A 20,953-nucleotide genomic window follows, 5' to 3' on the forward strand; every position below is an offset into this window, starting at 1 on the left:
TTTTTTTCCAGGGGGACAGAAGGAGATAGAAATGAATACTGAGACTTCACACATCATTAAAGAGTTAAGCTAATGGGAAGTAGAAAAAGACAAGATCTCCTAAGTAAATTGGGAGCATGGGAACCTTGGGGGAGGGCCGAAAGGGAGGGGAGAGGAATGGAGGGGAGCAGAGAAAAATTAAATAAAAAATGTTAAGCTAGGAGGCTGGCTTCCTGGAGAAAATAATTTACAAGGACGAGAAGAGTGTGGGCAGGAGGTGATGTAGGACATTCTCTTCTGGAAAGCAGAGCGCCAAGAATGAGGCTTCAGCCTGAATCCCAGCTGACATCACGACCTCAGCAGAGCAGCTGCTCAGCAATACCTACCACTTGCCCTGGAGCCAGGCTAGTTTCTAGGCCTGGAGGTGGAGGAGGGCACTCTGGGATAAGGGGAAGCGAAGCACATGGAACTTTCCTTAACATCAAACTGCCTCAAAGGTCAGTTGGCACCTGTCTTCCTCTCTTGCATTCTTTCCTCTCCCCTTTGGAAATATGTCCTTTGTTTTCTCTATTACTGTGCGTCTTATTGTTCCCCATTGAAGTCCCCAAAACAAACGCCTCCATAGGATTCCAGCGATCTCATTACACAAAAGCGATCATCCGGTCACAGAAATCAAAAACGAAACACTCAAGATTGCGCACTTGACATCCATGGCCTAGAATTTGCCAGACATTGAGAATAGTCACACTACTAGGTATGTAGTTCAGTCGTTGAGCACGTGACCAGCATTCTCAAAGTCCTGGGTTCAGTACCCAGCAACACACACACACACACACACGCACGCGCACACACACACACGCACGCGCACACGCACGCACATGCACACTTTTTTTGCTTTTTTTTTTCAAGACAGGGTTTCTCTGTAGCTTTGGAACCTGTCCTGGAACTAGCTCTTGTAGACCAGGCTGGCCTCTAACTCACAGACATCTATCTGCCTCTGCCTGCCGAGTGCTGGGATTAAAGGCGTGCGCCACCACCGCCCGGCCCCACACTTCTAAAATGAATAGACTTGAGGCTCACGCTTCTAACACCAGCATTCAGGAAGCGGTGGGGTTTCTGTGGCCAGCCTGGCTTACATAGAGACTTCTAAGCCAGCCAGGGTGATATAAAACAAAATGGACTTGAACTCTTCAAACGTGCCAACATCAAGAAAGGCCAGGGGAGACCAGGAGAGTGTAAAGAAAAGAAGACCGTGATTAGGGGGACTGTGGAATCCTAATGGGATCCTGGAACAGAAAATGGACACCAGCGAAAAAGCAGTCACAATTCAAGTAAAACCTAGAGTACAGTTAACAGAGATTCTCCAGTGGTGATTTCTTCATTTTAACAACACTCCCTGATTACACCGCACACTCAACAACAGCGAGGGTGAGCTGGGTGGGGTGTGGAGGGGCCTTTCTGTACTGTTCTGGAACACCATTATAAGTCTAGTCGCTCCAGAATAGAAGGCTAAAAAGCAGAAAACTTCAATTTTAAAATTTAGAACTTCAGTCACGTCTGGACAGGTGGCCCATAGAAAATCATGAAGAGGATGACTCCGGCTTTCCGGATAATGGTTGCTTGGAGAGGAGAAAGAGGATTGGGGTGGGAATGGGCCACATGGAGAGGGGCTGGGCCAAGTAGAAAAGTTCTACATCTTCACCTAATGGTGGCTGCCCGGTGTTATTCATTAAGCCATACATTTATTTAAGTGATTTTTGTCTCTGGTTTTACTTTACCAAGAGAGAGTGAGAGCAGCACAATAGCCAAATATAACCAGGGAATCTTGTTTAGAGCTAACTAGAAAGACGCTTGCATGTGTATTGACCATCAGATAGTGTTAGGGAATTGGTACGCTTGTTAAGGGTGACGGGGTAGTGGCACTGCGGAAGAAGTCATCTGCAGTTTTATATCTGCATAATGAAGGCCTTAGTGACAACATGGCATGGTGTCACAACGGTGGCTGTCAAATACTCCTCCCAGACAAGCAGACAGATGAAACGAGCATGTCAAAATGTTAATAGTTGGTTTTGTTTGTTTGTTTGTTTGTTTGTTTTTCCGGTGCTTGGGTTCACGCAAGAGTTAGCAATAAATACAAAGACGAGCATGTGCTCCAGTCTCTACTGGTGTGCACCTGCAGGGAAAGTGTGAGGCTGCGCAGCCTCGCGTCGGGCTGCTTGAGGGCAATAGAGATCCAACTCCAGGTGTCCCTCACCCAAGACCCCCCCCCCAGAATATTCCTCCCACCAGCTAATTCCTGCTGTGTATGCCTCCTGTGGTCTGAGTGGCCTGTGAGAGAGTTGCCCCCTCTCTGGGTATCTGTCACTTAGGCTGGATGACAGTCCTGCTCTCCTTTCTTCATCCTGATGTCCCCATAGTCACAGAAAAGAGTCAAAGGGCGGTGGGCGGGGCTAGACCTGCGAGGGCAGTCCCCAGCGTTACTGAACAGGCCTCTGCAGTGGGTGGGAGGAGGGCGTTATGGAAAAGAGGGGAGAGGGCAAGTGTCAGTTCTTCATAGCCTCATCAGTCACTATTAGGTGAGCTTGCAGAGGCTGTGGCACCGTTCATTGGAACAGGCTCTGGGACCCTTACCTCCCTCAGGCACCTGGGCATAATGCCTTGCTCTAAGAAGCCTGATTACTTACAGAGTTTGAGCCTTCTGCAGTGGCCCTTGAGCTACCTTGCCATCTGTGAGTACTGAACCAAGAGTGCCCAGCAAGAAGCCAACCCAAGGAGGCAGGGCCAGACCTGGGGGATGTTCTTATGGTCTTGGGAAGTCTCATTTTTGGTCTTTTGATTGACTTAGAGAGTCGAGCTGCGGAGTTCTTGTACCTTGAATGGAAAGGAAGCGATGAAGGCCCAGGGCACAGTGAGAAAAGACAGGAGTGGGGGGGCAGTCCCAATAGATATGAATGTGCCATCCAATTGCAGCCACTCCTTAACCTGCACTACTTATAGATGGCAAATGTGCTTACAGGGGTTTCCTGCAACATGGAATCGCACAGGGGAACAGCTAGCATTGTAGGCTTAGAGGAGTGGGGCCTGCGGAGCTTTTGTTTCTTTTGTTTGTCCTCTTGATTGCCCTTGTTGTTTTGTTGCTGGATTGGTTGGATTTTTTGAGAGAAGTCCGTGCTCAGTGTGCTCTCTAACTCATTATCGTCTTTCTGAGAGCTGGAATTGCAGGAGTGTGTCCACATGCCCAGCTATAGAGCCAGGATTTGAGCCATAGAATTTGCTACTCTGAGAGTGGATTGGTAGTGTTGAGTGAGAGAAAGACGGGGGCAGAATTGTGGGATGGGCAAGAGGACAAGAACAGTGGGGAGGAAACAGTATGGGGATGGGGATGTTGGCTGGGAATACTCAAGGAAGAGATGGGGAGTATGAGGACAAAGGAAGGTAGACCCATACCTAACACAGATTGGAGACAGGCAGGGGGGAATGATAGCTGAATGTGAGCAGTTGATAAAAAGCTTGTTCCAGGCACAGAGCCAGAGTACAGGGATGGGGACTAGACAGGGAGTCAGAGGAACAGGATGAGAGGTAGGAGGAGAACTGGGGATTGCATACGGTAGATGATAGAAAAAAAATTCCGAAGGATAAATGTCGGGACCTAGACTGTGCTGAAGCCCAGGTTCAGAGAATGGGCGTGGCTGAGTTCTGCTGCCAGTACAAATCTGGCCTTGCCTACTCTTCCCTCAGTTTGGATCCTGCAGCCATTGTTCTTTGGCCTGCTGTTCACACCCTTGTGGCTGCTGCCAACACTTTACTTTGTCTGGTTACTCCTGGACTGGAAGACTCCAAATCAAGGTAGGACTCGTGAACCTGGGAAAAAGAATGTTCCACCATAGCCTATAAGCCCGCTTGTGGGAGGGTCCCACTCACCATGCCACAGGCCTCCCTTCCAAATTCTCAGAGGCTCGAATGCCAGGCAGCTGGACCCATTCTGGAATGTCTTCCTTTCCTACCTCTGTAGCAGAGATGTGGTCCTCCACGGTGCTAGGGAATCCCTGGATGACCGAAAGGTGTGGAATAGCAATACTAACATCATCTCTACTGGCACTTTTGTCTCAGGTGGCAGGCGTTCAGCCTGGGTAAGAAACTGGTATGTCTGGAGCCACATCAGGGACTATTTCCCTATTACAGTAAGTATCCCTTCCCCAGTGTCCCTCTCAAAACACAGACATTATATCAAATAACTAGGATTCTCCATAAGAAAACTGGGCATCTTGACAGTGTCAGCTCTAACTGGATTACAGCATGGTCTTCCGTACTTTGCTGGGATATTTTAGACGTTCTTGGCACGACCTGCCTTATGACATAGGCTGAGTGAAAGTATGTTCAATCTAACAAAAATTATTCAAAAACTTCCACTAACCACATGTTTGGGCCTCAGAGAAGTAAGAACAATGTGATTCTTCTTGAGCAAGGCGCTCACATCTGAAGGCAAGAATGGGTAAGTGCATAATTAGAATCTGGTGCAAGACACAGAAGTGACTCTGGCAAAGGCTAGCTAGGAAATGCTTCACAGCTGGGGCAGTATCCAAGCGGCGCTTTCGGTGTTCACGGGAAGCTACCCAGGCAGATACTGGAGGCAGGTGAAGGAGGACACCGCAGAGAGAAAGTCTAGAGACAGGCTGCTCTGAGGCTCCTCTGGGTAATCTTTAAAGTCGATGACAAACTCAGCCAGTGTGTGGGATTTTTAGAATATATTTATTTGTATTTGTGTGTGAGCATTTTGCGTGCATGCATGTAAGCAAACAACATACATTCAGTGCCCGAGGAGACTAGAAGGGAACACTGGAGCCCCTCGAACTGGAGTTACAGGTGGTTGTGAGTAACCACATGGGCGCTGGGAACCCAAATCGGGGCCTCTGCAAGTGCAGCAAATGCTCCTAACTGCTGAGCCAGCTCTTCAGCCCGAGTCCTGAATTTTCTCAAGCGGAGCTTCCTGGCCATGACATCTAATACAACATTGCACAAAGAAAATGATAATGTGCATAAAGCTCTCATGGATACCGATGACTGAAACTGCTTGAACCCACAAGCAAGAGAAGAGGCTCATTAGTTCCAGTTGCCCTGGATCCTGTCTTGTCATCCCAAGGCTGTGGGGATCAAAGTCCAGGCTTCTTGAAAACAGTTGTCTGTTAGGCAACTGTTTCAGAGAATACCTGAATCCCTGACATATCTTTACCTTGTTGCTCCATGTGTGCTCATTCTCTCTCTATGCTGTTTGTTTCCATGGTTGCAGATCAGGAAGACAAAGGACCTGTCACCTTCACACAACTACATCATGGGGGTCCATCCCCACGGTCTCCTGACCTTCGGCGCCTTCTGCAACTTCTGCACTGAGGCCACAGGCTTCTCGGAGACCTTCCCAGGCATCACTCCTCACTTGGCCACGCTGTCCTGGTTCTTCAAGATCCCCATTATTAGGGACTACCTCATGGCCAAAGGTGCTTCTGATCATACTCACTGGAGTTTCTGGGCCATTTCACCGCAGCTCTTTGAAGGGTTGCGCACCATGCACCCTCTAAGCCTCTTCTCCCTCCACTGCGCAATTCCTTTGCCCTACAATCACAGTGTGAAGTCAAGGCTTATGCCCTGGAGTGAACCTGTCCAGACTTAATTCTTGGCTCTGTTGCTTGCTGTAAAATCACATGAAAATTAGCTGGGCGGTGGTGGCTCATGCCTTTAATCCCAGCCAGTGGGAGGCAGAGGCAGGTGGGTCTCGGTGAGTTTGAGGCCAGCCTGGTCTACAGAGTGAGTTCTAGGACTGATTCCATAGTTACTGGAAATCCTGTCTCAAGAAACAAACAAACAAAAAAAAAAAAGATCATAGGCAAACTAGCTAATTTTCTAGCAGACTCAGCTTCCTCACCTGAAAAATAGTGCTGAAATGGTACAACGATTTAATAAGAATTCTCTTAAGTCTCTTAAACAAGTGTTCAACATAACACCTAGTACAGACTTTGTGTTCAATGAACAACAGGTATTGCTATTCATGGACTGAAAAGGGTGGAATCAGAATTGAGATTCAGAAAGTTGGATTTATCCCACTAAAACCACCCTGCTGTAGCTTCCAATTGACCTTGCCTTCAAGTGAAATGTGTTCTCTCTGCTCACTGCCGTCTCTGCCCCACACCTCTGTCCCATCTCCTTGAGCTTTTCCTCCTGTGAGCCATGGGAACCCAGAAACCAGTCTACTCTCTCTGACATTGCTCCCCTCCTCATGACTGTGCCCGCTCTGCCCTTGATTCTCTCTAGGAGTGTGTTCTGTGAGCCAGCCAGCCATCGACTATCTGCTGAGCCATGGCACTGGAAACCTCGTGGGCATCGTTGTGGGAGGAGTGGGAGAGGCCCTGCAGAGTGTGCCTAACACCACCACCCTCCTTCTCCAGAAGCGCAAAGGGTTTGTGCGCACAGCTCTCCAACATGGGTAGGTCCCCCCAAGGGAGGAGCAGGGGGGTCCCTCTCTGCTCATTATGCTGTAGGTTGTGACAAAATGAGTACCACTTGAGTTTGCCCTCTAGGAACTTAGGACTGAGTATGAGAGATGGCTGTAATTGGTTTTTTGTTTGTTTGTTGTTTTTTGTTTTGTTTTGTTTTGCTTTTTCTTTTTTAAGCTTTAGGCCGTCTACTTCCTCTCATTGAGTTGCACCAGTGCCCAGGAAGTCAGACCACAAACTCTAATGCAATGTCCAGGGCAGTTAGACTCAGGCTAAAGTCAATTAAGTCCACATTTCTCTGTGTCTAGCAGATAGTCCACATTTGTCTGTGGATAGTAGGTGCAAGGGACACTACAAAACAATGAGTTTATGTGAAGAGCTGGAATCTGGAGCCTGATTGAAAATCCTGGCTCCAGGAGGCTTGAAGTGTAGTTCTGAGGTAGAGCAACTGTCGAACATGCATGAGACTCTAGGTTCCATCCCAGTGCCAGATAAGTAATCATGATGATGATGATAATCATCATAATAATAGCCCTGGCTGTATGGCTTACTATGAATATTGGGATTGCATCCTGAGCCTTGGGATCTTCATCTTCCTGATACAGCTACTGATCATTGTTCCTCCTGCATGGGATGACTGGGCTTCACAGCTCCAACAGACCTTTAACTTATGATCCCCTGCCTCAGCTTCATGAGTAGCTTCGGTTATAGATCTAAGCCCCCAGGTCCAGTAAGTTATGAATGAATTCAGTCATAAAATATCTACCATGTACCTTGCACCCATGGGGGGGGGGTTGTTAAATATTAGATGCACTGTCTTGGGAAAGGAAGGAAAAAGGGAGCTGGTATCTGGAGTGATCGGGAGCTTACCAGTCCAGTGGTCTAGTTCACTGGACACAGGGGCAATTGTCTGCTGCATACTCAGGGAGGACACAAACCTGTCTTTAAATAACCTCCCCTCAGGGGCCTATCAGTCCGGACTATAACATACAGGGAGAGCTCTGAGTTGGCCAGGAGACCTGGGTTCTAGTCTAGGACCTGCTACTCTCTGGCTGCCTGTAAAGTCTTGTCTTTTATGGGCCTGGGCTCTGGTTTCCCCACCATGTCCTCTCTATTATAAAGAACCAATCGGGTAACACATACCAAATTGCTGTGTTTTCTTTTTCTCAGATACGGGCTGTAAGGAGCCTTAGTTTTTTTTTTGTTCTTTGTTCTAGAGCATCCACTGTTCACTGTGGGCTCTTGTGGCCTTTAGAAAAGAAACAATGCTCCAGTCCCATGACCCAAGGACAGACAGACTACCTTCTGATTGGTCTCCTTGGGGAGGGGCATTTCAAATATGTGTATATATCCACATTACCCGTATCCTGTGATTTCTCGAACAGAAAGTTAGATGTTTCATTCTCGACACCCACTGGAAATTGGTCACCATGTGGGTCTCTTCCAAGCTCTTCTTTCCTGTCTGCATCTCTGTGTCTTGCCTTGGGAATCTAGGCTAGAGTTGATACTCTCATTGTCCTGGAAATTCTCAAGACAGGGCATACCAAATAGGGGACCCTGTGAAGTGCAAAAAGAATGAATTAGGTCTCTAGCACTGCATCTTAGTGGAAGAGTGCCTGGCCTTAAAAGTCCTTCCAGCATGGTTTCCACAATAGTCTGTGTCTGAGAAATGAAGATTTTCCTACAGAGCTCATCTGGTCCCTACTTTCACGTTTGGAGAAACTGAGGTATATGACCAAGTGCTGTTTCATAAGGAGAGCTGGATGTACAAGTTCCAAAGCTTCTTCCGCCGGATCTTTGGTTTCTATTTCTGTGTCTTCTATGGACAAGGCTTCAATCAAGGTTCCTTGGGACTCCTACCATACCACAAGCCCATTGTCACTGTAGGTGAGTGCTGCTCTCAGCCTCGGGGCCATCTAAGCTCTTTCTCCCAACTCTGTAGCTGCATCTTACCCCTCCTCCACCAAATAAGAGGGCAGCAGAGTGGGAGAAGCTGAGGGCTGACAGGAGTGGCCCTAGAAAGGAGAGGAGAGTGGAAAAAATGAGGGTTCTGGCACGTTCACTCTTCGATTTTTTTTCATCTCTTTTGACAGTTGGGGAGCCTTTGCCCCTGCCCCGTATTGAAAACCCGAGTCCAGAGATGGTGAACAAATACCATGAGCTCTACATGGATGCCCTACACAAGCTGTTTGACCAGCATAAGGTCCAGCACGGCTGCTCCAACACCCAGAAGCTGCTTTTCTTGTGATTGAAGAGACTCCCCTTGAGAGCACCTGCTTTGGAGAGAATCGGAGAGTCCTGGGAAAGGAAGATGAAGGAGGCTGTGCGCATGCTCAGCGAGGGGACATTGAGAGCTCCTTTCTGACAATAGTACTGCCCATGCCCACACCCCCACAGGAGTTGTCCCTGAGGAGTTCCACCCACCCAGTCTTCAGAGGGGCACATCCTAAGGTCCTTCTAATCTCGGGCCTTGCTGAACTTGAAACCCTAGATCCCGAAGGACTCAAACGATGACCAGGCAGTTACCACTCCAGTTTTTAAAAATCTTAATAAAACATTTAAATTAATATGTTCTTTGCATCCCATAAATTTAGCCCGTTTGACGTGCAAAGTCCAGCAGTGGTTAGTATCTCCAGACAGCTGTACAACGACCACCACAAGCTGTTTTGGGATTCTTTCAAGCACCGCTAGAAACCCAGTACACACTTCAGTTACTGCCCGCTGCCTCAGCAGCTGGCAATCGCTGATTTCCCTTGTCCTTAAGGCTGTGACAGTCTGAACACTTCCTAGAAACGAAACAAAGTGGCATATGTTATTTCATGATTGGCTTCTTTCTTTCAGGGTATTTTCGAGGTTCCTCCGTATTATAGCATGCAACAGTGTTCCATTCTTTGTGGCTGAATAACGGTCTATTATGGGTGACCCGCATTTTGTTGATCCAGTCATTAGTGGAAGGACCTCTCTTTTGTCCCACTTTTCAGCTACTATGAACAGTGCTGTTACAAATATTCATGTATAATTTTAAAAATTATCTTCTGTCCTCAAATACAAAGGCTTACTTCCTCACCACTGCCAAGTGTGATTTTAGACAGACAAAAGGTGCCTTACTCGAGATCAGCTCTCCATTGACATAAGTATTTCATATTTATTTTCCTTTCTATGGTCCCAGGCTATCTTAATCATTACAAAATTCTATCTATAGCTTTTTTTTCTAAAAGTTGTACTCTGCTTTACTTTCTTGTTTTTTGTTTGTTTGTTTGTTTGAGATGCTATCTCACGTAGCCCAGGCTACCCACAAACTTGCTAGGTGTCAGAGGATGACCTTGAATTTCTTATCCTCCTATCTCTTTCTCCGAAATGCTGGGATTATGTGAGTGTGCCACCACACCTGGTTTACGTGGTGCTGGGAATGGAATTCAGGGCCTAGGACATGCTAAGTACATGGGAACAGGATATCTGTGTTTCATGCTACCATCTCCAGCTCCTGAACTGTGGGAAGTTTAAAGGAGTAAATAAAAACAGATGTCTCTTACTTCAGAAAAAAAACCAGCAAGAGGCACTTTGAGAGCCTGGAGAGAGAGCACAGTGGTTAAGAATGCATGTTGCTCTTGCAGAGAGAGAGGAACCCAAATTGGGTTCCCAGAATCCACATTAGGCAACTCCACAAGCACCTGTAACTCCAGCTCCAGGGAAGTCAGCACCCTCTTCTGGCCTCCTCCGGCCCTTCACTCACACACACAAAGCCGCATACATCCAGATAAAAATAAGACACATTTTCAAATTCACCAAATACCCCAAAGTTAAGGGTCTATTTGCATTTCTTTTTTTTTTAAATTTTATTTACTTTTTAATATTTACTTATTATGTTTACAATATTCTGTCTGTGTGTATGCCTGCAGGCCAGAAGAGGGCACCAGACCCCATTACAGATGGTTGTGAGCCACCATGTGGTTGCTGGGAATTGAACTCAGGACCTTTGGAAGAGCAGGCAATGCTCTTAACCTCTGAGCCATCTCTCCAGCCCCCCATTTGCATTTCTTTTCTTTTTGCCTTGGCTTGACTCTTAACTGTTCCACCTTCTCTTATTTTACATAATTTTGGGTCTATTTCTAACCCAGACTTCCCTTGTAAGCAATAGTCAAGTGGATCCAATTTCCCAGCCTCCAACAAACGCCTTCCACTCATCCCCGTCCCAAGCAAGTCATTGCCTTCCTCCAAATTCCCATTGTATCCCCAAATTTACTACTTTTTCTTAATTCAACAAACCCCTCCTCTCCTCTACTACCATAATCTAGACAAAGACCTTACCAAAATTCATTGACTATTGCTATTCCTTCTAGTAAAATCTGTTCTAGTCAATCCTTCCATCAGGCTACCTTGCTGAATCTTAAATCCGATTAGTCATCCTTCACTTAAAATTGTTTCTTGCTTCTACAATGGCCCTACCAATATACTCTAACTTATGCTCTGGGTACCACTAATGCTCTTAGATGCTAATAATTACTGAACAGAAGATAATAGTAAAAACGAGCTTGGGAGGTGCTAGAGTAGATAGATATACTTACTGAAGTGTTTTTAGAGTCTTTAGACTTTAGCTCTAAAATTTAGAACATTAATGGACATAGTAATTTTCTTTTTAAAGATTTTTATTCATTTGTTGAGAATTTCATAAATTGTGTCTTGATTATATTCATCCCTCTCTACATCTTCTCCAAGATCTTACCCCCATTCCATATCCACCCAACTCTGTGTCCTCGTTGTTTTAAACCATCAAGTCCCATAAGTACTTCCTATATATTCTTGGGTGTGTGGTCATCCATTGGAGCACATTAGACCTACCAGGCACCATGCTCCCCCCCCCAAAAAAAGCTAACTCTTCTTTTTCTTGACAGCTGTCAATTACCAATAACTCCTCAGCTAGAGGCGGGAATTCATGCCCACCTCCTACCTCCATGCTGGGATTTTGTCTGGCTTAAGTTTGTGCAGGTCTCATGCATGCCATCAGAACTGTTCATATGTGTAACTCCCCTATCGTGTACATAATTATTCAGAATTCTTCTGTACTGACAAGTTGCCTCCAGCAATTTAAAAAAATGTATAATGAAGCCTAATTATCAAGTTATTTTACATGATTATGATTTCCTGACCCTAAGAAAGCATTGCCTACTTAACCAGGTTGTTTTGCTTGCCTATATCATCTGATTCTTCTGTAATAAGGACTTTGCTTCATAATACTGAGAAACCAAGGTTTTACAATTAGATGACAAAACTCTGTAATTTTAAAGATGTATTTTAATTCTTATGTTTTTGAAGTTTTATTTTATTACATTTTATTTATTTGTGGGGTAGGAGGAATGAGATGGTACATACTATCGAGCACATATAAAAGTCAGAAGGCAACAACGGACTTGGTTTTCTCCTTCAACCATACATGTTCTGGGAATCCAGCTCGGGTCATTGGACTTGAAAGAGCTTTTACTCACTAAACCATCTTGCCAGTGGTAGAATTTATTGCTAATTAAAATTTACACAAGCCAGCCCTATTGTTTTGGCGATGTCTTCACAAATCAAAATTTAAAAAACCCCAATTTTAAAAGCAAATTGCCATATACGAAGAATCGGTGACAAATTTGAAGATCGGCACTATCTGTTCCCATGGAAACTCCAGGTTAAAGTCAAGGAAAGAAAATGGCTTTAGAGTTGGACCATCCTCATCTGTCTTTTGTCTACCAAGTATCTGAATTAGAAAGCATAGTAAGCAGTTATAAACATGATTCTAAATAGGAAGAAAATCTGAGGTGCATATAATAAAGAATTAAGGATTTAGCCAGGCCTGGTAGCATAGGCCTGTAATCCCAGCTATGCCGGAGGCTGAAGCAGGAGGATTGCAATTTAAGGCTTACCTGGGCTACAGACTTAAACTCAAAGTTATCACGAGCAACTTAGTAAGAATTTATCTCAAAATCAAAGCACAAAGGGAACTGGGATGTGGTTCGGCGGCAAAGCAGGTGCATAGCATGCACAACACCCCGGGTTCAATCCCCAGGCCTTAAAACAAAGCTATGTCTGGTGGCACGGGCTTGTGATTTCAGCTACTCAGGAGGCTGAGGCAGGAAGACCACAGGTTCAAATCCTGACAGGCCATTTGAATGAGACCCTATCTCAAAATAAAACATTCAAAAGGCAAAAAGGACTGGGAATATGGCTCAGTGGTAGAGTGCTTGCTTAGTATACATGAGGCACTGGGCTCAAATACCTTGGAAATGGATTGTATCACTCAAAGTAGAAAGAATAGAGAAGCCTGAGCTGAAAGATAGTGCACGCCTTTAATCCCAGCACCCGGGAGGCAGAGGCAGGCAGAGGCAGGCAGATCTCTGAGTCTGAGACCAGCATGAGTCTACAGAGTGAGTTCCAGGACAGCCAGGGTACACAAAGAAACCCTGTCTTGAAAAACCGAATAAACAAACAAACAAACAAACAAATATTTTTAAAAGAGGAAGGAAGAAAGCCTAAAGTCCAAATTGTTAGAGTTTTTCTCTTTCTTTTCTATTGGCACATGGTCTTACTATGTAACCCAGGTCTAACCTCCAACTCCCTATGTCGGGAGGCTAGCCTCCTATGCACATCCTCTTGCTTTAGCATCCTAGGGGCTATGGTTACAGGCAGCATCCATCTCTACTGGCACAACTGTTTTTTTTTTTTTTTTGCTTTGTTTCCTGTTTTCTCCCTACGAGGTGAATGATCTCTTCCTTCACACACTCCCACTACTATGCTATTCTGACTCACCTTGTGTCCAGAATCAACAGAGCCAAGGACCAGTAGCTAAAATAAGTCTTTGCTCCTTGGGGCTGTTCTTTTAGGTAATTAATTTGGTTTCAGACAGATAAATGTGACTAAAATATCCCTTTCCTCCTGTGCAGAACACAAAACTCTTCAAAGATGAGCGACCATTTTGCAATCAAAAGGCTAAACATAGAACTGAAAAGATGGCAAAACGAGCAGTTATAAGCGTTCTCTTGAGTATTTGGAAGGCAAGCCTGGCTAGTCAGCAAAACAGTGATAGTAAATTTCCCATTAGGGCCCATGACTTCTCCAACCAAAGACTCTTGACCAGTTTTACAGAACTAGGCATGAGTCCCCACTGCAAATATATATATATATATATATATATATATATATATATATATATGTATATATATATATATATCATATACATATATATAACAACTTTCTTCTCCCGTCCTCTCCCTACTTTCTCCAGTTCTGCGGGTTTACTACGATAGGACCTCATACACGCTAAGTAAATATTCTAGCTGTACCCTTATTTATTTTGTTTTCTTGAGACAAGGTTTCACTGACTGGACCTCATTCTGTCGCTTAAGCAGGTTTTGAACGTGGCAATCCTTCTGCCTCCTGTGTAGTTGGGATTCCAGGCCTGTACCACTAGACCAGGTCATTTCTTTTCTTTTTCTTTGCTCTATACTTGCTCATAGTGGAAAGAAAGAAATCTAGAGGAGCTGGAGCCATAGGACAGCTTGTATCTTCTGCTTTAGTGGTTTTAGTAGGTCTCCCTCCTTAGAGAAGCACTGACTATCCTGACAGGTTCTTGGGATGTGCTGTGGGGAATAAAAGTTGCCATGCTTAACAAGCTCAGAGAAAAATGCATGCTGTGTTCTAATGTGGTTTTTGCCTTCAAAACTTACACTAAATTTTATTTCCAATATTAAAGTGTTGAAAGGTGGTAGTATCTTTAAGGGATGATTAGCTCATTAGAAGGGAATGACTTAATTCTCAAGCAGCTGGCTTTATTAACTTGAGAGCATATTGGTATAAAGCTGGGCTTCTTTTTCTGTTTTGCGTTGTTATGCCTCTGCTTGCCCTCATATTTTGTACCAGAAGTAGCAGTAGCCCAGCTCCTTTGTCAGGGTCACACTCGAAGCCAAACAGAACCCCTTTCTTTATAATTTCCCAGTCTCATATATATGCATAATCCCTTCTTCGTTGGAATTCACAACAACGGGCATTATGATATCTATGATTCTTAATAAATCTAGCAGTGAAGAGACATGTTTACAATTATTTAACTCATACAAGCATAGTGGCACCTATTACTGTCCTGGAAGAAGTTCTTTGGGAAGTTTCATTAGAAAAAAAGGATAAAGACAAAAACTTTTTTTCAAAAGTCAAACCGTAATACCTTAAATTGTCAGAAATCAAAAATAATGACTACCCTCTGGAAAGGAATCTCCCCGGAACCAGAATGGGTGATATCTTACTGCTGTTGGAAGTAGAAGGCTATTGTGTAATAATAAAAAAAAAAGTGTGATTTACAATGAGCACTAAGCTAAATATCATTGAGAATAACACAAATTGAGCAGATGCCATCATCCTGGTGCTCCGCTTAGCTTTGCTCCTGAGTTTCCCAAACACACTGAATTGTTTTTCTTCTCTTGAGTAGATCCAAGAACATGATTAGGACCCCAATAGTGCAGAATTAATGGTGATAATCAGTCAACCCCCAAGAGGTACTTCATCTTCTTTCTCTTAGAGAGTCACTATCTTTTAATAATCTACACTTTAGCTCAAGGATGAATCATTTGTCTTTGTCCCATTTTGTAACCCAAATACATTGTCTCTGGCACCAAACACACCAAGGTCCCTTATAGATATGCCAGCCCTTTAGTTGCACTAGAATACTTTTTTAAAACTTTCTTTCGGTGACAAACTACACCTCCACTCATGCTGGAAACTTCAGCCTACAGACTGCACTGCTATTCAGTGGATTCTTCTGAAGACAGTGCAAATAAGTAGGGAACTTAGACGCTCGACGTGGAAGAGGACTATACAAAGCATGAAGAAAATTTATTTAAGGCCAGATATGGTGGCGCATGCCTTTAATCCCAGCATTCAAGAGGCAGAAGTCCAAACTCAGCCTGCTCTACATATTGAGTTCCAGAACAGCCAAGGCCACATAGTGAAATCCCATCTCAAAAAAATAAATAAATAGAAATGACTAAATAATAAATTTGGAGATGAAGAGATGGGTTGGCGGTTGAGTGTGTACTGCTCTTTCAAAGGACCCTGAGTTCAGTTCCCAGAACCTATGTGAGGCAGCTCAAAACCACCTGAACCCCAGCTCCAGGAGGATCCAATGATGCCTCTTGCCTCTAAGGGCATCTGCATTCATAGGTACACACACACACACACACACACACACACACACACACACAAACACACACACCACGGGGCATACATATACACATAATTAAATTTTTAAAGGAAAATTTATTTAAGAATGATCTCTTTAATTGATGTCACTGACTAATGTTCTGGGTGCACAAATCCAAACTGGCAGAGAATTAAGTGCTTTTATTTTTAGTTCTGAGTTTCTTTTTTTTTTTTTTTTTTTTTTTTTTTTCTTTTTTTTCTTTTTTTGGTTTTTCGAGACAGGGTTTCTCTGCAGCTTTCTGTCAGAGCCTGTCCTGGAACTAGCTCTTGTAGACCAGGCTGGCCTCGAACTCACAGAGATCCGCCTGCCTCTGCCTCCCGAGTGCTGGGATTAAAGGCGTGCGCCACCACCGCCCGGCTAGTTCTGAGTTTCTTAGACTTCCTCCATTCTCTTGTGCACTTAACACAACTGTTTATTTTCTTAACCTTTTTAATTCAAATCTTTTTAAAATTAGTTATAAATCTCTCTTTTGAAAACTCCCTTGATGCCAGAAATGGGATCTGCTTCCTTCCAGCTCATCACTAGTGTTATCCTTCAGTGACCAGCTTTTAGCCTTCCGGCTCCCACAAGGGTTTATTTTTGTCAAGCTCTTATTTATCACTTCTAGGCAGAGCGAGATCAAAATCTAGAACTTGGGATGCTATTGAAAAAGGGGTCCCACCAAGAGGAAATGTAAGTGATGCTCTTCATTCACTATTATTGCATGAATTCTTCACCACAGCCCTGCCAACTAGGCATTCTTACCCTAATTTAGCAATGAGAAAACTGAAGCACAAAGAGATCAGCTAACTTTGCCTAGTCAGCTAGAAATGATAGGATGAAAGATATACAATGTGGGAAAAGCAGAAGGTCAGCTTTATCACCTCTCCTCGCACTCAGGCTAGCTCTATACACGGGCCAAGAAACCCACACCGCAAAATATGAGAGAGTCTGGATAGACTACTTCCACTCCAGACATCTCTTTAAATGCTCAACCCAGCTGTTCCAGAAGTCCCTTTGGCTCTTTAATTCTTTGAGATTCATGTAAGCATCTTAAAGTGGCCAGTATCCAGGAAGAGAAACAACAAACTGAATTGTTAGCATGTAATCATCCTTTAAATATTTATTAAGCACCATTTATGAAACAGATAGAATGATAGGATCACAGCTACTTATATTTGCTTAACACTTTAGCTTTGCACAGCCTCACTGTAACCTGAAGTATTACACAAAACTGAGATTACGATCTCCATTTCACAGATGATGAAATTATGGCTCAAAGAATTCGAATGACTCATCTAAGGTCACACACTTGAGTCCCATTTCCAGATTCAAGGCTCAAACTTGGGTGTCCTGATCCCCAGTCTTGTGTTCTTTCCTTTACAATACATTAACTCAAGGGGTTTATAGGTTGGCTACACAAGCCAAGAATGCATGAAGAATTAACTGATAATTCAAAATAGTATCCGTGATATCAAGAAATGTTAAAGGTGCTAACTGACTGCTGTGGACAGTAATTACAGAAGACAACATCAGGAAGATCACTGTTGGTAAGAATCAACAGAGAAAGTCTCTGAGACCTAAGCCTGGCCCATGGGAAAAAGTTTTAAAAAGGACAACTTAGGGGGGGGTGGTATTTCAGTAAAGAGAACAGAGACAATGAAAGTCCAGAGGTAAGAAAGTGCAAGTATTGTCCAGAGAGAGAAAACAAGAGACCTATTTACCTAGAGGAATTTAGAAATGTAGCTCTATTGCAAGACCGTGGGCTCTGCCCCAAGATACACAGATACACACACACACACACACACACACACACACACCATACAAATAATCAAACACAAAAACCTAGAGAAGAGACATTTGTATTGAGGGAGAATAGAAAATTCATAAAACCTTCTTGAATTTCTGCCTAAATTATTTTCACTTGTAGACAATAAAAATCATCAAAGACTTTGAGAGAAGTGTTGGACAGATTGAGCTGACAATGTGCATTTGTGTGAAAGGAGGCAGGAGGTAAGGACTATCCAGAAACCTATGACATCAGTCAGGGAGAAGATGAAAAGAGTCAGTATTAGAAGGGTAGCATTGGGACCATAAAAGAAGGCCAATTACAACGGGCAAAAAGAGCCATGTCAGAACTTGGAGATAGGAAGAGAAAAGAATGGATTTTCCCAGAAGCTTTAGAGCTTAGGTAATTTAAGAAAGACGTCATGAATAGAAATGAGCAAGATGAGTAGGGGAACTGGTTCAGGTGGTTTCCTTTTGTATATTATGGGTTAGAAGCAACAGTGGAAGATCTAAGTGAACCTATCCAATAGGCAACTGAGGTTCAGAGGGACAAAGGTCTGGCCTAGCACCAAGCTGGCATGGGAGAATGGAAGGAGTCGTGGGAACCTAGTCCAGGGTCTAGTTTCTTCCTGCCATTGTGTAGAAAGTCCCAGGCATGACACCTCACTGGCTCTGTTTCTTCAACTGGAAAATGAAGGGGAACCCAAGCCCTGTGTGACCTGTGAGGTATTCTCAAGGACTAGAAGTCAACTGAACCATAGCCACCTGTTATTTGTTCTCTCCAAGAGGGACTCAACAATCTGATAAGCGAGAAAGGATTAAATAAGCCCCACATGTTGAGAGTCAGACAAGAAGGTGACAGCAAAGAGAGAAGTAACGAAGGCAAAGCAGGAGGAAAGAGACTCTAAATCCAGGGAAGGAAATAAGGAAATAAAGCATTATAATAAATGGGTTAAATATGTCAAATATGACCAATGATGATACACATGGTAAATAATTATCACATTTCAATAGAAGCTTACCACTAAAATAGCTGAAGAATAATGCAAATAATAAACACAAGAGAAAGTGTTCAGTGCCATAAGGAGGCAAAGAAGTGAAATTAACAAATTGAATGTTTACCATCCAGAAAGATTTCCTATAAAGTCTGATGCTGGAACTGCAATGGAACGAGGATAGCCATATATCATCATGACAGTAAAAATTTATGCAGTCATTTTGAAAAATCACAATCCATACAAATGTTCATGCTCTTTGGTCTGGTAATCTTACTCCTAAGAACTTGTACAGATTAGACACAGAATTGCCAAGAAGAAAAAAAAAGCCACAAACAGGAAGATATTCAAAGCACAGAAAAATTGAGCTACCTAAATGTTCAATTGCAAAGGGACAGTCAAATAAGATATAATCTACCAATGGGAGTAGTTTTGTATAGCTATTGAAATAATAAACGTGAAAGACTGCATCGACACAGGAAAGGAGAGAGTTTAAAATAAGAGAGGATTATACTTACTTGTTTTGAAATAGGGTCTCACTACAAAGCCTAAATTGACTTCAAATTTATGACCCTCTCGCCTCTACTATCAACTCTTGGGATTATAGTCTACCATACCATAATACCCTAAAAACAGACTTTTATACACTGTGGTTACACTTCTACAGTACATGAATACAAATCAAGAAAACATGAAGTATGAAAAGTGAAAATAGGGGTTTGAAATAGGTGAATCTTTTCTCCACATTTCCTCCTTCAGTGTCGTCACAGTGAGATCTTTTAAGTGTTATTTTTATATTTGAAACAACTATAAAAGACATGCAATAGAGTCAAGTGAAGTAGAGGAGTCAAAGAGGGATAAAAGTAGTATATATATATATATATATATAAAATGTATGTCTGTATGTATGTATATATATGCTTATATATAGGTATGTGTGTGTGTGTGTGTGTGTGTCATTAAAATTCTTGCCAAAGACGTAATTTGTGTTCTGAGAGCAGCAGAGCAGGAGGCAATGCAGTTCAGAGAGTTTGGAGCAATTCCGTGCTTAAGTGGGGTGGAGAGCTCTCTTCCTGGAAATGCAGTGGTGGAATGGGTAGAGATAAACAGAGGGCAGCAAGATGAGACGACAAGGTTAAGGTATTGATGCGGCGAAGATTGGAAATAACCAAAAATAGTCCTTTTATAATTATTTAAGTTTAATACAAAGGGAGATAAGGGAACTTACAGATAGGTTTTTATGTATATTTTTTGGTGATCTTAGGGTTTTTAGAACCAGTCACCTTTTTTGTAGTTATTACTGGGAAAATAGGTAGAGTTTTATTGAAGCTATCCCGGAGAGTTTTATTTGATGGGGTTGGGACTTTTTTTTGTACTATTTGTTTTTGTTTATGAGAGTCCATAAGTTTCTCGATCTTTTTAAATCTATTTACCATTGTCTTTTGTAATGTCTCAATCTCTTGTCCAGTATTATGTTTTAAGGCTTTTATAGAGGATTTAAGGGTATGAAGTTTGTCCAATACCGATAACGTCTCATCCTTGGACAGAATTTTTATGGCATGAATGGTGTCATCTTGTATTGAAATTCTGTCCAGCAATCTTTTATAGCTCTTTGATAAAGTCTTGTTAATACATTTAACGGTTTGAATCTCCTCAGATAATGTTTTAGCTCCTACCGACAGAGATTGTAACTTATGATTTAGATCCGTTGTTCCTGACTCCATACCTTGTATTTTTCTCTCGAGTGATAAAGCCATCTCAGAGAGAGATCTGTTATTTTTTTCCTCATGAAATTTAAACTTTTTCTCGAAAGTTTTAAATTTTTTAAGTAACAAAGCCATCTCAGAGGAAAGTCTCTTATCCCTTTCCTCGAGAGCTGTAACCATCTTTTTAAGCTGTTTATTAGTGTTTTTTAAACCATTTATGTCCTTGTTTAGTTTTTTAGCTCCTGTCTGTAAGGACTCTATCTCCTTTTTATTTTTTAACCACGTTGTAATGAAACAAACAAAAATAAAGAAGATACCAAACCCTGTAAATATCCAGCCAAGGGAAACCACATCTGTATCGCTCAAAAATTTAGTCATCGTGTAGTTGAACAAATTATAAAATCCGTTAATAGTGATATTGTCGGACATTGTTAATCCGAACGGTTTTTAATCAAATGAAAAATTACCTGTAATTACCGTTGTCTGCCACTAGATGGCGTAGGGCCCCGAGTTTTACGTGTTGTAGGAAACCAAAGATGGCGTTCCGCGCAGAGCACCGTAGCTGTGGAAGCAGCGGCGAAGTGGCGGGGCGGGGCTTTGGTTCCCTGCAAGAACTTCACAAACGATTTGGCGGGCGACTTGGCCCTGAGGTGTGGGGAGGGGGAGTGCAGCGGGGCGCGAGAGCGGCGCGGCGCGGGGCGCAGAGCCGAGGGAAGCCCAGGGGGCGGATCGCGCGCGCGGGCGCCCGCGGACGGCTTTCAATGGCGGGTGTCTGTACCTGGCTACTGGGAC

At 43.3% G+C, this 20,953-nt stretch overlaps 1 protein-coding gene across 1 annotated transcript; it reads left to right on the plus strand.

The window, feature by feature from the left end:
• The first annotated feature begins 2,632 nt into the window (after positions 1-2,632).
• Awat1 (acyl-CoA wax alcohol acyltransferase 1) lies at positions 2,633-8,712 on the plus strand. The gene is made up of 7 exons (XM_038317494.1): positions 2,633-2,708; positions 3,718-3,825; positions 4,090-4,160; positions 5,267-5,471; positions 6,283-6,454; positions 8,152-8,351; positions 8,558-8,712. Exons 1-7 carry the CDS (start codon positions 2,633-2,635, stop codon positions 8,710-8,712), a joined length of 987 nt encoding a protein of 328 aa, XP_038173422.1.
• Positions 8,713-20,953: the final 12,241 nt, after the last annotated feature.

This window comes from Arvicola amphibius, chromosome X (genome assembly GCF_903992535.2).
Source record: "Arvicola amphibius chromosome X, mArvAmp1.2, whole genome shotgun sequence".
Taxonomy (NCBI): Eukaryota; Metazoa; Chordata; class Mammalia; order Rodentia; family Cricetidae; genus Arvicola; species Arvicola amphibius.